Below are 16,140 nucleotides of genomic sequence, written 5' to 3'. Positions count from 1 at the left end.
CCCATGATATATATCATTTTTTGATTGGTTCATATTTTGTCAAATCTTAAAACACATGCTGTCCACCTGAGTGGACACGTGAAAAGCCCCGTGGAAAATACATGTTAAAAAAAAAAGAACTTAAATATTTTTGTCATGAATAAAAACACTTAAGAAAAAAAAATCTTGACTGAGGTCGCAATAATTCATCCATGAAAGGGTTAAGATCTCTACACACTTTAGTCACTGGAGTTTGTGTTACTTCAGACATAAGGACCAGTCAAAGGTACACTGGGGAGAAAGACAGACACATCTTCCTTTCCTTCTTCGTGGTCTGGCTTGGCGCCAAAATCACGCGCGCCCTCTCCCCCCGTGTTCTGCGATGACGTTGCCACTGTGCTCGGATTCTGATTGGACGGCTGTGGCTCAACTTCAGTACCCCTCCAGCCGAGCCCCCTCGAGCTCAACAGCCACAGCGCGAGGGCGCCTTGACGACTCGAGGCAGCTGCTGGAGCGCAGGACACCTGTTGCCACGGAAACAGCACCGGTGGGAAAAATCACCAATAACAGAAAACAGAAGAAAGTGAGTTTTTACAGCCGCCATTTTGAGTTTGTTGGTCTGTTAACTAGTGATGGAAGAAGATAATTAACTTGAGTCAAAGGACAACACCATGGTGTGCAAGCACTCTGCAGACATAGTGGTGTTAATGCAGTGTTTTTATTTTATTTATCAGTATTGTTATATCATTAATATTCTTATATTTTATTTAATATAAGGGACTGCTCTTTAATTATCAGAGGAGGACGGTGACTTTGTTTTGTTGTTGTTTTTATCTTCCCTGAAGCCACAAATATTTTTCTTTGAGCCTCCCTGAGTGACAGGCAGAAAAATGCATGACCCTCTGGTTCCTAGATTTCTAAAACTTCTCCATTGATGTTTGAAAGTTTGAAATCCTGGCTGGCCAGTTAATGCAGACAGTTTATTTTTGGTCAAATTTAAATGAGACGTACAACGAAGTGATTTTGTGAAATGTCACTATTTTACTCTTACGTTTTTATGTATTTATTTATTTATTTTTCAGTTTTTGGCTATGATAAAGTTAATTTTTGGTGATTTTCGTGTGGGTTTCGTGGCCATGTTTTCTTTGTAAATAGTCGGCAAAATAAATACAAAATACATTTAAATTTATAATAATAATACATAATATTCCATTTGTTGTTTATATTTGAATTATTAATCTGAATCCGGAAAAACAACAAGTAGCTAAAGTTGCCAGATAAATACAGTGGCGTAAAAAGCACAATACTTCCCTCTGAAATGTAGAGTAGATTTAGCATAAAATGCAAATACTCAAGTAAAATAGGGCCGAAATCTACTTCAGAATTTTACTTGAGTAAATGTACTCGTGAAGTCGTCACCTTTACTCTGTTTCCCTGGGAGGCACTTTCACCTTTTGCCGAACCGAGTCAATAAAGCTGAGATGGGTTGTAGTGGAAAAAGTAAATACTACACTACTTGAGTAAATGTACTTTCCACCGCTGCTGTTAACCCGTGTGTTTGAAGTGACATTTATTAAAATGAGATTATAGTGACCTTATTATACATTTTAATTGTCTATAATGATTGTATAATATTTTAATCTTACAATACTTTGATAGCACTCTAAAAACTTTTGGCAATGTTCTCATGTATGATAATCCAAAGAAAATATTTCATGGTTAGTTAGACTACAAATACTTTTTTAATACTCTTTGTTTCCTGCGGTATGTTTTGTTTTATGTATTTAATTCTAAATCTTTCCAGTGGTTTGTTATCCTGAGCTTGTAAATCAGTATGTGGGTCAGTGCACGACCTCCTGATCCACCCACGTGCACCCGAACATGTACATTGTTATGTTTTGTCAACAGCGAGAGGTCACATGTGTTTCAGTGCGTCCAAACTGTTCTGGAGTGCCATGTAGAGCTCGTACACACTGTTTGCATATAATTAAGCCTCTCTGACATGTGTTCTGGTGGCTGGAGAGTGAGAGTGAGTTTATGTCCAGACACATCAGCTGTTTGTGAAGCAATCGGCGTTATATTAGTGGTAACAAACTTTATTTACTCTGGCAAGATACTTCACAGACACGCTTTGGTACAAGGTGAAACTGCGTCAGAGGGAACTGGAGTAAAGGTGAAAAGATGAAGTCAGACCCTGCTTGTGACGGACCAGAGGCGACACGCTGCTGAAACACAGCAGGAGGTGGAGGGCTATTTACAGAGTACATGGTCACATTCAGAGTTAAGGAGTGGAAGGTGTGATAGGAAAGAGCCAATGAGGAAGATAATCCCTGTGAATGTCAGCCAGCTTGAAGGATTGAACTTGTGAATGTTGTCAACAGCTGACCATCCCTCTCATCCAAACTGAACTGAGCCAGAATACCTAAAATACTACAAACTGTTTCTTTGATGTACTTGAGTACAGCAGTAATATTAATCCAAAAACAGACTTGTGACAACTCATTGACTTGCAACCCAATGAGTTGATCTTACCTCTGGTATTTAGCCGATAGTACTTAGACACTCACTGAGCGCAGGACTTTCACTTGGAGCTGTCAGTGTTGTCAGTAAATGGTCTGTATCCTCTTCCACCACTGATCAGTATGGACTTGTCACAAATTCAATTTCTCTTGGACAAAGCGATTTGAGGATGTGATTTTTGGCCCCTGTCTGACATTATATTAATATTTCAGAAACCCGTTGCTCGGCCAGGTGTTTCCTCCACAGCTGTTACAGACAGTCAGACATGTCATCTCCAGCGCTGCTCAACCTGCTCCGATGTGCTCGCTCCACCGTCACCAGGCAGACCTTCCTCGCCGTACGCTCCTCACCAGAAATATCCGCAGCTTCTGCACAGGTGAATCTGCATTTACTCACATACTGGACAGTACTTACATACAGTTTTGACACACTTGAACTTTACATGAGTATATCCATTTTCTACCACTTTTCTTCTTTTATTGTACTTTTACTGAAGTAACAATCGGAATTCTGGGACAGGAGGTAGACCGGGTTGTCCTCTAATCGGAAGATCAGGGGTTCCTCTGGTCTGCATGTCGAAGCATCCTTGAGCAAGATACTGAACCCCAAACTGCTCCTGATGGCTGTCCATCAGTAGCCTCAGCCACCAGTGTATGAATGTGTGTGTGAATGGGTGAATGTGACTCGTAGTGTAAAAAGCGGTGTGAGTGGTTGGAAAACTAGAAAGGTGCTATACGAATGCAGGTCCATTTACCAGTTATTAATTGCACCACATTCTCAGACCGCGGAGCGTACTCTGGACACAGACGGAGCAACAGAACATGAGGCGCAGTGACGAGAAACTTAATCGTTCATTCAGCTGGGTCAAGCTGCTACCCTCATCCATCGATCTGATCTGATCAGCTCTGATCGGATCTACTGATCAATTATTCACTCTGCCACTCTAAACTCCACAAGGACAGGAACACAAGAACACACAGGCAAGACACCCAACGCCACCGCCCCCGTCATCAGTTGCCGCCACACAGATTCTGTGGAAAACACTGAATGTAGTTCTGTCAGACTTCGGTATTTCTGCTGTTACTTATGTTAAGTATCTGAGTGCTTCTTCTTCAATTGGATTCGCCCACACCGGCCCTAAATACCTGGATTTATCAAACGGATAACGACCATGATTTATGTAAATGCTACGGCAAAATCAGTGACGACCGACAGATTTGTCAGTATCATCTCCCAGTATAATCGTCACACCACCCAGTCCTACCAGACCGCACAGTCATTTAGTTTTAATTTGCACATTGTCACTCAATCCTCACAATTTAATAGCAAAAACATTCAGCCAACCTTGTTCATTGTCTGATTGGTCTGTCTACAGGTGGGCGGAGCCTTGTTCGGGGTGGTGGGCGTGCGTCGCGCCAGCGGGTCGACTCTCTGTGACAGCAACGGCAGCGGCCGGCCGGTCACCTGGGACTCATTCGGTATCTGGGACAACAGGATAGAAGAGCCGATACTGCTGCCCTCCAGTATCAGATATGGAAAACCCATTCCACAGGTAACTGGATGAATGATAAATGTGTGGATGAATGGATGAACAGATGAATGAATTAATGGAGCAGATCAATAAACTGACACAAGGATGGATTAAAGGATGAAGAGATGAATCAGTGGATGAAAGAGAAGATAAATGGATGCGTTAACTGATCAATAAATGAATGAATATTTGGCAACATGGTTTGGTAAATGAATGATAAAAAGACACGAGTTGATGTATGAATAGCTGAATGAATGAATGGATGAGTAGATGAATGAATGAATAGTTGGCAGCATGGTGAGGTGAATGAATAGGTGAATGATAGATCTGTGGAGGAATGGGTGAAATAGATGAATGTATGCAGGGACTAACAAATACAAAACATGGCTGAATGAATGAATGAATAAATAAATATGGATGAAAGAATGAATTAGATGGATGCATGGATAAATATTATGGATGATTAATAGTATAACAAAGTAATACAAAAGACGGATGGATAAATGACTGGATAGATGAATAGATAATGAATGGATGAGTGGTTGGATTGGCTATATGACAAATGGATGAGTAATACATGGATGAAAGGATAATCAATCAATCAATCAACTTTATTTGTAGAGCGCTTTTCCTGCACGGACATGCAACACAAAGTGCTTTACAGAATTAAAAGCAATTAACACAATTAAAGAAAGAAAAACAATTACAAAGAAAGCCCCTCCCTCCCACCCTTCATACTAGACACACACACACACACACACACACACACACACAATCACACACAATAGGGAGACATGGCATGGCGCTGAGGATCAAGGAAACGCCACCTTTGGGGCCGTCCACACTGGGAGGAGCCGCAGGCCGTGCCATCGGGGGGGACCAGCACCCAGGCCCCCCAACTCCGACAGACAGGTGGACCCCCACATTGAAGGGAGGAGCCCCCAGCCAGCCGGGCCGAAGGGACCCAAGGACAGCACCCCCAGTAGCAGACCCGACACAGCTCCCAGTGTGGAGGACCCCCCTGAGGAAACACTGGAGTTAAAAGCTAAAGACTAAAAGCATAAAATAGGACTAAAAGAATAAATAAAATAAAATAAATACAGTACCAAAAATAAAATACATACAATTATAAATAAAATAGAATAGATACAGTACCAGTGATAAATAAAAACAAAAAAAGTTAAGATTAATATCATCTTAAAAAGCAAGATAAAAGCAGCAACATAAAATGGGATAGAACCAGATAAGAACATAAGAAGAGTTTAAAATATTAGTTAAAAGCCTGATTAAAAAGGTGTGTCTAATCTTCTTTTAAAAATATCAACAGTCTCTGCAGTCCTGAGGCTCTCCGGCAGGCTGTTCCACAGGTGGGGGCCATAGTGGCTAAATGCTGCCTCACCATGGGTTTTTGTTCTGGGTTTTGGTATGGTTAAAAGGCCAGTGCTGGAGGACCTCAGGGTCCGCGAGGGTTGATATGGTAAAAGCAGATCAGATAAATAAGAAGGCGCAAGGCCATTAAGACATTTAAAAACGAGTAAGAGAATCTTAAAATCGATCCTGAAGCGGACGGGGAGCCAATGCAGCGACTCTAAAACCGGTGTAATGTGCTCCCGCCCTCTGGTCCTCGTCAGCACACGTGTGGCTGAGTTTTGTAATAATTGGAGATTTAAAATACTCTTTTTGGGAAGACCAGAGAGCAGGGCATTACAGTAATCTAAGCGACAGGAAATAAAAGCATGCATTAGCACCTCCGTACTGGCCTGAGAGAGAAACTGGCTATGTTCTTAAGGTGATAAAAACCTATTTTCGTTATATTTTTGATATGTGGGATAAAATTCAGCTCAGAGTCAAAAGTCACGCCCAAATTTTTTACTGATTGGGTTGGTTTAAGATCCTGTAGTTTTGGTAAAAGTTTCTCTCTCTTGCCTTCAGGACCTATAACTAAAACCTCACTTTTGTCCTGGTTGAGCTGCAGGAAATTCTCTGCCATCCATGACTTGATGTCTACAATGCAGTTAAAAAGGGCATCAATTGGCCCTGTGTCATCAGGAGACACGGCGATGTACAGCTGTGTGTCATCGGCATAACTATGGAAGCTGATGCCGTGTCTCCTGATGACGTCCCCAAGGGGAAGCATGTAAAGATTAAAGAGAAGTGGACCTAAAATTGAGCCTTGGGGAACCCCACATCCAATTTCATGGGTTCCTGAGGAACATGTATCCATACTTACATAAAAGCATCGGTCTGTGAGATAAGAACAAAACCAGTTAAGAACAGTACCAGAGAGGCCGACCAGGTGTCTGAGTCTTTTTAATAAAATGTGATGGTCTACCGTATCAAAAGCGGCGCTTAGATCCAGTAGAACCAACACTGTGAGCTTTTTGTTATCTAAATTCCACCTGATGTCGTTTATAATCTTTAGAAGGGCTGTCTTGGTACTGTGGTTCCTCCTAAAACCAGACTGATACCTTTCTAAAATGCTATTTCTATTTAAAAAGTCATTAACTTGGTTAAAAACCAGTTTTTCTAAAATTTTACTTAAAAACAGTAAGTTGGATACAGGTTGGTAATTATTAAAAATGTTGGGATCTAAATTACTCTTCTTCAGAAGGGGCTTCACCACCGCCGTTTTAAAGGCGGTTGGGAAGACACCCGTCTGAAGAGAGCAATTCATGATGTTTAAAAACTGCTCCTCAAAGAAACCATAAAACGTCTTTAAAAGTGATGTGGGAATTGGATCTAAAAGGCAGGTTGTGGGCTTTACTTGCGAGAAAACTCGACTAAGTGTCCTTGCATCAACCAGGGCAAAACTCTCCAGTGTTTCCTCAGGCAAGGACAACAGTCCAGGTGTGTTAACAGACAAAACTTTCTTGGATAACAGGCTGGATCTGATGTCCTTGATTTTAGTTCTGAAGTGGTCTGCAAAGTCTTCACAAAGATCATCTGTTGGTGTCTTAAGAACTTTATTAAAATCAGTGCCTGTTAAAATATTAAAAGTGGAGCCAGGGGTTGTTTTTATGGTTGGTGATGAGTTGTGAGAAATGGGAAATTCGTGCCTTTTTGACTGCGTTATTGTAGGTTTTGAGTTGTTGACGTAAAACCTCATAATGAACGGTCAGTTTACTCTTTCTCCATCTTCTCTCAGCACTCCTGCATTCTCTTTTCAGTTTATTGATTTCATCGTTTTTTCTCCACGGGGGTGTAGGGTTTCTTTTTATTGTTTTAGTTACAGGTGGAGCTACTAAGTCCAGAGTTGACTTCAGTTTACTGTTAAAATTATCAACGATAAAATCACAAGGTGCAGGTAAAATTTCAGCAGGAGTGCTCTGTAAAATCCCAATAAAATTTGCAGCCACTTCAGAAGTTAGATAGCGCCTCCTCACTGTTCTCACCGGGGCCTCCTCCTGGTTAAAACTGGTGATGTTAAAAAATACACAGTAGTGGTCGGACACAGCCAGGTCGACAACAGAGGACACACCGATGGACAGGCCATAGGTTATGACCAGGTCCAGGGTGTGTCCTCTGTTGTGAGTTGGATAAATCAGATAGATGAATAGATGGATGACTGAATTGATAAATGAATGGATAAATAACACATGGATGATAGGATTAACTAGATGGATGAATAGATGAATGGATAAACAAACAAATGGATAGAGGAATGAATAAATGGGTGAATGTATGGGTGAACGAATGAATACATAGATAAATGGGTAAACAATACATGGATGAAAGTATGAAATAGGCGGATTAACAGATGAGTGGATAATTTTGGATAAATCTGTGAATAAGTAGGTGAATGGATAGATGAATTAATGGATGACTAGTTGGCTACATGGTTGGTTGTATGACTTGATAAATGGATGAATGAATGAATAACATGGATAAAAGGATAAACTAGATGGATAGATAGATGGATGCATAAACAAATGGATAGATTAATGAATGAGTGGGTGAACAGATGGATGGATAAGAATGGATGAGTAGTTAGCTACATGGTTGGATAAATAAACTGATAACTGAATGGATGAATTGTCGATGGATGAAAAGATAATCGAGATGGATAAATAGATGAATGGATAAAAACATGGTAGATGAGAGAATGAGCAGATGGATGGATGACTGAATGAATGGATGAGTAGTTGGCTATATGGTTAAATAAATTGATAAATAAATGAATGGATGTGTGACAAATGAGTGAAAGGATTAATTACATGGATAATAGAAGAGTGGATGAACATGATGTATTGGCAAATGAATGGATGAGTACCTGGCTACATGGTTGAATGGATCAATAAATGAATGAATGAATGAATAGATGAATAACATAAAGATGAAAATATTAATGAGAAGAATTAATGAATGGATGAATGATTGTATGAATAGATGAACAGACAGATGACATGATGAATTAACCCTCTCAGGTCAGTCTGTCCCGGGTTGGCAGTGCATCTGTTTTGGGTCACAGGAAGCAGAACGAGGACCGCCTCCGTGTCGCCCGTATCCATGACAACCTGCTGTACTTTGCCGTGTTCGATGGCCACGGCGGTCCGCACGCCGCCGACTACTGCTACACCTTCATGGAGAAGTTCATCAGGTTGAATGTTATGTTATGTTATTGTGAAGTTAATAGTAAAACACGTACGAAGTTTTACACTTTAAAACATTAACACAGTTACTGACTGTTTGTGCTCAGAGATGCTCTGGAGGACGACGACGACCTGGAGAAAGTTTTAAAGAAAGCGTTTTTAGACGTCGACAAGGCTCTACACACACACCTCAGCTACTTCAACAATGGTGAGACACACACACACGTACAAGTACAGAAGTAATAATACCTACTAGATGGTACATTTTATGAGTACATGCTGTATCTACTGACTGCTAAGTTTCAACAGTAGAAGTGTCAGGAGCATTTTTGGTCTGAAAGGAGGAAGTGCTAGGAAAGAAATAAGGAGCGTAGGCATAAAAATGTTTTTTACTTTCACTTAAATATTTTATCATCTACTTTTTTTATTATTTGTTTTTATTGTCTATTTGCCTTTGTTTTAATGTGTTTATTTTTATTGCAAAGCTGCTTCAGCTACATCTCTTAAGGTTTATTATAAATAGGGGCAAAAAATATATAAATTGTTAGCTCACATTATTTAGTTCATATTTTTTGATACATCATAATCTGAGGCATTGACTGTTCTGTTTTGATGTCGCAACTAAGTTCAGTCCTTAAATATTCTTCCCTCAACGTACACTGATATGTTCAGTTTTTATGAATATAATAAAAGAAGAAAAACACTAGGAGTGAAGTCACTGTATTTAAAATTCTAACATAACCTAAGTACTAAAATGTAAAAAATATTTCACTTTTTTTAAATTTATTTTTTTACTATTTTTATTTTAAGCAGTTTTATGTTTGTGAAAAAAAAAAAAAAAAAAAAGTGTGAAAATACATTTACAGATTAGTAACAAGTGAAGTTAGTTACAATCATAGTACTGTACCAAAAAACAAACAAATAAAAATAAATACTAAAAAGTACTGAGTATGTGAAACTACAAGTTACATACCCAACATGAAGTAAAAAGTGCTTAAAAAGTACTAAACACTACATATCCATCCTCCATCTCCCTCCCTAGCTTCCTTCCTGACAGCCGGCACCACGGCGACGGTTGCATTGCTGCGTGACGGCGTGGAGCTGGTGGTCGGTAGCGCTGGAGACAGCCGGGCGTTGGTGTGCAGAGAGGGACAAGCCAACATGCTCACCAGAGATCACACACCTGATCGCAAGGACGAGAGACAAAGGTACACACTGTTACTACCACGATTACATATTATTACAACAGTACTTTTACCACTACAGTGCTTTTAGTAATACACACCTGTCACCTGTGGAGACCTCGTGTGGTCAGTATTAAATTAAGGTATTATTAAATGAATAATCACGTTAGTCCTTCTCAGGCAAGCGCAGGGGTTTAGTGTTGCTGTAGCCCACAGGAACAACGCTCCATGGCACTTTTTTTTTTACATTCAACAGTGTTATCAAACACAACTGAGCTAGCTCGCCCCTCCCCCTCCCCGTCCCCCCTCATCCTCCGTGACTGAACGAGCGATAGCTGCTAGTTACCCTGGATTTACACCACCTGTTCAAGGGATAGTGCACCCAACATGAAAATTCAGCCATTATCTACTCACCCATATGCCGATGGAGGCTCAGGTGAAGTTTTAGAGTCTCACAACACTTGTGGAGATCCCAGGGGAGAGGGAGTAGCAACAAAACTCCACCTAATGGAGGCTGATGGCGCCCCAGATTCAAACGTCCAAAAACACTACTTGTACAGTGAGATTTTACAGATGCTACCTCTGCTATCACATTTACTGCTATTAATACAACTAGTAGGAGTAGTTAACACTGTTTCTACAGCTATTAAAGGAGGATGAAACATTCTGTCCAACGTCAGTCTGGAACTTCACATGTTGGTGGCTAAAAGGAACGAGGAAGATAAATAACAGACAGTTGGAGCATTGTTCTGTGTGTAAGAAACCAGACACTAAAGTGATGTTCCCATGGTGCTAATGTTACTCTGGGCTTTTTGTTCTTGCAGCTGTGGAAATTATTAATGAAAACTTTGGCATGCAGACTCTTTATATTTTCAGCCATACAGAGGGAAGATTGTGTTTTTGCAGATGTATTTTTTGTACAGAGTGAACGGTGTGGAATAAGGTCAGAGGTTCAGGTTGCTGTGCATAAATAGACTCTGCAGTATGTTGGTCTGTTGCAGGGGGACCGGTTTGGGTTTCCCTTCAGCCGGTGTTACATAACAGCGGAACGAGTCTATGTTTAACTCACCCAGGCACGTGTTTTAACACATCAGTCTGTGGCCTACAAACACAAGAAGTCAAAGTCGTTATCTGTCGTCAGCTGTCACTGATTTATAATCCTCTAAATATGAAAGGATCGCTCCCTAAAACTCAAGGACAGGTATTTCAGTACATCAGACAATAAGTCTCGAAATATCTCGATCCTTTTCTGAAGTAGACGTAAAATACTTACTTAAAGTAATGTACTTAAAGGAACAGTGTGTAAGATTTAGGGGGAAGACTGCAGATTACAACCAGCTGAAACTTCTGCCGGTTAGAATTCCTCCAGTGTTCAGGAGGTTTTTACTGGGAGCCGAATTATCCTCACAGCTGTTAACTACTGTGGTCGATGTGAAAACGTAAATGTCTCCAAGTAGAGCAGTGGTTCTGAAATGGTGTGCAGTGGGATTTTGTGATAACCGCACATTATTATTATTGCAATATTCAATGGGACCTATACAAAAAGTCATGGAAGAATTTTTAATTGACTGTATCAGTATGTTGTGCGCTTTTTGTAACGGTTATTGCGTTTTGTGTACGCACCTTGTGTTTCTGTGCTCTAGGCACCTGGTGTTGATAGCAGGTTGTCAAACTGCCCCCAAGTCATCCTGAAATATGCCTGTAAACGTCCATGATGGAGGAGAAGCTCCTGGACCAACTGGTGCTACTCCCCATGATCCAGCCTCTTTTTTAGGGTCTCATGTACCCACACAGATCTCTGTTTATCTGCTGACAGCCTCTCACCCTCAACCGGAGGTACACACAGTACCCTCTGCCTCAACATGGCAGCAACTACACTATGATTACTGTCGAATAACTAAAATAATTAAATAAACAGTAGATTTATTACACGTGATGGTTAGAGTAAGGAGGTGATGGGATGGAGTGGCATTCACTTAGAAAAACAAAGCAGTGCTTTGCGCCTTGTGCTTTGCATTGCTTGTAGAAACAGCTGATGACTGTTAACAAGTCGAACACAGATACAAGTTACACATATAATAATGTATCCACATGGCTTTAAGAAATGACATCAAACCAAAACATGTTCCAGCTGTCCCCGGTCTCCCCTTTAAAGGAGCATAAATGGAAATGTTGAAGTAAAGAACAAGTCCTTTAAATTTATACTTAAATACTTGAGTAAATGTATTTAGTTACAGTCTATCACTGACTGTGTGCGTTTGTGTTAAGGATCCAGAGGTTCGGCGGCTTCGTGACATGGAACAGCGTCGGTGTGGCGAATGTTAACGGGCGGCTCGCCATGACTCGCAGCATCGGAGACTTCCACCTGAAAGGCAGTGGTGTCATCGCAGAACCGGATACACGACGGCTCACTGTGAGCTTCACTGGACGCTTTGTTGGCTCATATCAAAAAACTTGAGGTTCAACGCTGTTACCCGTCGATGTGCTGAGATGAAAGATTTTATCTGAGCTCCTGTGTGTCTCTGCAGGTCCAGCACGCCAGCGACTCCTTCCTGGCTCTGACCACCGACGGCATCAACTTCCTGCTGAGCGACCAGGAGATCTGTGATGTCATCAACCAGTGTCAGGACCCCACAGAGGCTGCTGACGTCATCGCTGAGCAGGTACCAGAGTTACGAGTCAAGTTTTCATCCAAATACCTTAACTGAATTTTCAGGAAATCCGCAGAAAAAAAAAAAAAAAAACACAAAGCGCATTTTCATTCACCACTGTTATGTGAATGTTAGCAGGAGGTGGAGCTTTTAATTATTTTATCTAACAGCTAAGAAATAATAAATAGTGAAGACAATAAAGCCTCCATAGAGTGGCATTTTAAGTCTTGTGTGTGATTTATCCTGTCTTCATATGAGAAGAGATAAACTCCACTAGCCACTAGGCTAATTTATGCAATGTCAAATGCCATAGGCTTTTGCTAATGATGTTAGCATGTTGTGCTTGTGGGGGAAAACGTGTCCAGCAATGGACAAATGTGTTGTCAGTGAACCTTGTGAGTTATAGAGGAAAACTCCACTAGCCACAAAGCTAAGTTATGCAATGTAAAATGCCATAGGTTTATGCTAATAACATTAGCGTGTTGTATTTGTTTGGAAAACATGTTTAGTATGAGACAGATAGTTTGTGGGTGAACCTTGTGAGTTGTGATTGAGTTTGGAAAGCTACTTGCTGTTGTCCCTGGCTTCTTTTTCTTTTTCTTTTGAAAGGTGCACTGGTTAGCGTGGCAGCAAGTCTGAGTAGCTCCTGCTTTTAAGTCATGTTTGAGTGTGTTTCTTTGTTTTTTAATGATTGGTAATTTTTCCACTGATAAGTAAAGTTGTGTACACGAGGGACGATCTTCTGGCTCTGAGAGGAACCACTTACGGAGTTAGACACCTGGCTGCAGAGCAGGAGCGAAGCTAAAGGCTAGGAGGTGGAGATACAAGCCTTCCCTGCCATCTGTAATAATGGGGAATGTAAACCCACTGTCAAACAAGTGTGACGAGCTTCTGGCACTAGTGAGGAGCCGACGACTCTACAGGGAGTGTAGTCTCATGTGCTTCACGGAGACGTGGCTGCTGACAATGTGCCTGACTCCTGTGTGAACCTACCAGGCTTCTGTACTGTGCGAGCGGACAGGGGTGCGAAGGGGAACAGCAAAAACAGAGGTGGGGGACTGATGCTGCTTGTGAACAATAAATGGTGTCATGCTGGACCTATCACGGTGAAGGACAAGATTTGCTGTCAGGATATTGAACTGCTAGTTTACATGTGAAATATTCATTCCCAATAGCAGGGAAGGTTTCTGATTGGATAGGGGACGGGGCGGATGTTACGTGTTTACGTTTACCGGAAGGAAACACTGTAGTCCTCACTCCAGATAACAAGATACTTGACGACGCCGTTCTTAGTGCCTTTTTCAGGCATGCTTTGCTTATATTCTTGAAGCAGCAGTACGACAACAACCTTGTTCTGCTAATGCTTCGTCTGTTGAGGAGGAGAAGAGAGGTAGAGGGTCGAAGAAGGGAGATAGAAGACCGTGGTTTGGCAAATGGAAACCGGTGAGTGCAATCTCTTGTTTTTAGAAGCTGCCATCTTGTCACGCGCGCGCTATATACGTCATCGCGCCAGAAGGGCAAGGAAACGAGCATGCGCAGAAAGACTGGAATGAACTTAAAGAGGAATGAGTGTATACAAGTGCGAGAAATTCTTTCACTCGGAATTAGAAACGTAATATTCCAGCGCCTTACATCGGATTGAATTTTCAATCGCATTGGCCATTTTCATTCTGAATTAGGTGTTTACAAGATCACTTTTAATAGGAATGAACTTTCATTCTGAATGAAAAGGGAATTAAACTGTCCATGTAAACACACTCATTACTGTTGCCTGGATTCAGACCCAGCATCCTCGTGCATTTATCTCAATAACAGGGGATTTTAACAACACGACTCTCTCAGTATGTAGACTGTCCCACCAGGCAGAATAAGACACTGGATTTGTTTTATGGAAATGCCAAGGACGCCTACCGTGCTTTTATGTGTGTTTAATGTGTGTTATAGGTGTGTTTTTGGTCAAACTTTACAGCACTTCTCAGTAACCCTCCGCCCCCTAGTGTTTTGTACATGGCCTCTGCATGAAGCCTACACACAACTAGAAATCAGCCCTTAGTGGTACAGACACCATGAATATCCACAGCTGTGTGTGATGACAGCTGCTCTGTTGGAGAACCTCCGATGTTGATGTGACACAGTTGGTGAAATAGCACTTCCTCTTGCTGTTCTTCATGTCGACAGGTCTAATGAGTCGAGGAGACTGATTTACAGAATGATGTTTAAATGAAGCCTAGTGATCCATTTTCTTTACTTCCTGACCCCACTAGATGGAGCTCTTCATTCAACAAAGGGTCGAAAGCAGTGAACCACAGTTCCTTGAGCCTTTTTCTGTAATCCAAGAGCGCCATCTAGTGGGCTCAGACAATAAAGACAAATAGCTCCTGAGGTTTCATCTGGTCATCACTAGTGTCCACATCCAGAAAGTGAGGCCTGTGAACGTGCACCTGGTTTCACAATGATCAAGATGTATGAAATGGAATCAGGAGTACGAGCAAGTTTATGTGACAGAAAATGTGGAAAAACATTTCTGTGTGTGTGTGTTTATTCTTTTCAGGCGTTGCAGTACGGCTCAGAGGACAACGCCACCATCATCGTTGTCCCTTTCGGAGCCTGGGGGAAACATCAGAGCTCCACCGTCGTTTACAGCATCAGCAGAAACTTCTGTTCAAGTGGGAGATGGGCGTAGAGGACACACACACACACACACACACACACACACACATAAAACAACACCATGAAGTTGACTTCAAGGACACAAACATTTTTAATCTTTTTTAATGATTATAAAACCCCCTGAATTCATCTGACGACACTCAGCGGAGAATCCACAGTAACTTCAGAGCTTTAGAGTTGACTGTAGTATTAATGTGTGTGTCAGCTCGTCAACCGTGTACATAGGATGTAAATTAATATGTTGTACATACAGAGAGGTTTGTCGCAGTGTTGTTTGTCAATCCGTGTTTAGACAAAACATTTAATATCCCTCCTGTATTTCTGTCACACTGACAGTTCGCCCAGTCCCATTTGAAATGTCCAAAATGTCGACTTGTCAGGAAGAAAGTTTTGTTTTTTGAGTTTTGAGGTCAGAGTGGATTTGATGTGTTTTTTACAGAGGTGATAAATGTGGGTTTATTTTGTTCCAAACAAAAAGAACCATGTCACTGAAATGTCACTTTGCTTCATCATATCACATAAAATGCTAAACATTTTTAGCCGTTTGAGTGAAACTTACTGATGTTGAAAATGGCCAATTTTATGTCACAAGTAAAGCAGATGAAACACAGATGATAAATAACACATGAAGAAATAAAAGCCAAGGTAAAACCTGCCTATAATAACTGCACCTTGTTTGTTGTATTGATTCTGTGTGTTTGTGTTTCTGGAGCTTTGCTGTGAAAGAACATGGAGCCAAACTGCCCTGAATAAATACTAAAGATAAATGAATGGTATGGAACCATAAGAGAAAAAGAAAAAGCATTTCTGTGACACACAGTTTATATTAAAGGGACAGTTTGGATCTTTTGAAGTGAGGCTGTATGAGACACGTACCCACAGTCAGTGTATTACCTGCAGTAGATGGCGGTCAACACACCCCCAGTTTGGAGAAGCAGGCAGGAGTACTGACATGGAAGCTCAGCAATGTCCCGCTGTGGACGGGGGCAGCGGCAAAATATATTTTAGCCACCTAG

The 16,140-nt window shown here is 41.2% G+C and overlaps 1 protein-coding gene across 1 annotated transcript; it reads left to right on the top strand.

The window, feature by feature from the left end:
• Positions 1-407: 407 nt before the first annotated feature.
• ppm1ka (protein phosphatase, Mg2+/Mn2+ dependent 1Ka) lies at positions 408-15,789 on the top strand. Its single transcript, XM_033609512.2, has 9 exons — positions 408-562; positions 2,712-2,875; positions 3,875-4,051; positions 8,455-8,627; positions 8,727-8,827; positions 9,662-9,827; positions 12,072-12,216; positions 12,332-12,466; positions 15,006-15,789. Exons 2-9 carry the CDS (start codon positions 2,765-2,767, stop codon positions 15,135-15,137), a joined length of 1,140 nt encoding a protein of 379 aa, XP_033465403.1. The 5' UTR covers positions 408-562; positions 2,712-2,764; the 3' UTR covers positions 15,138-15,789.
• The last annotated feature ends 351 nt before the right edge of the window (positions 15,790-16,140 follow it).

This window comes from Epinephelus lanceolatus, chromosome 22 (genome assembly GCF_041903045.1).
Source record: "Epinephelus lanceolatus isolate andai-2023 chromosome 22, ASM4190304v1, whole genome shotgun sequence".
NCBI lineage: Eukaryota > Metazoa > Chordata > Actinopteri > Perciformes > Serranidae > Epinephelus > Epinephelus lanceolatus.
Note: the sequence above shows the minus strand (reverse complement) of the source record. Positions and strands in the feature narration are given on the sequence as shown.

Bases quoted from the DNA above. Each gene is read 5' to 3' on its own strand.
- ppm1ka (XM_033609512.2), top strand. From the start codon at position 2,765: ATGTCATCTCCAGCGCTGCTCAACCTGCTCCGATGTGCTCGCTCCACC. The intron at 2,876-3,874 runs GTGAATCTGCAT...GTCTGTCTACAG, and splicing joins TATCCGCAGCTTCTGCACAG to GTGGGCGGAGCCTTGTTCGG. The intron at 12,467-15,005 runs GTACCAGAGTTA...TATTCTTTTCAG, and splicing joins CTGACGTCATCGCTGAGCAG to GCGTTGCAGTACGGCTCAGA.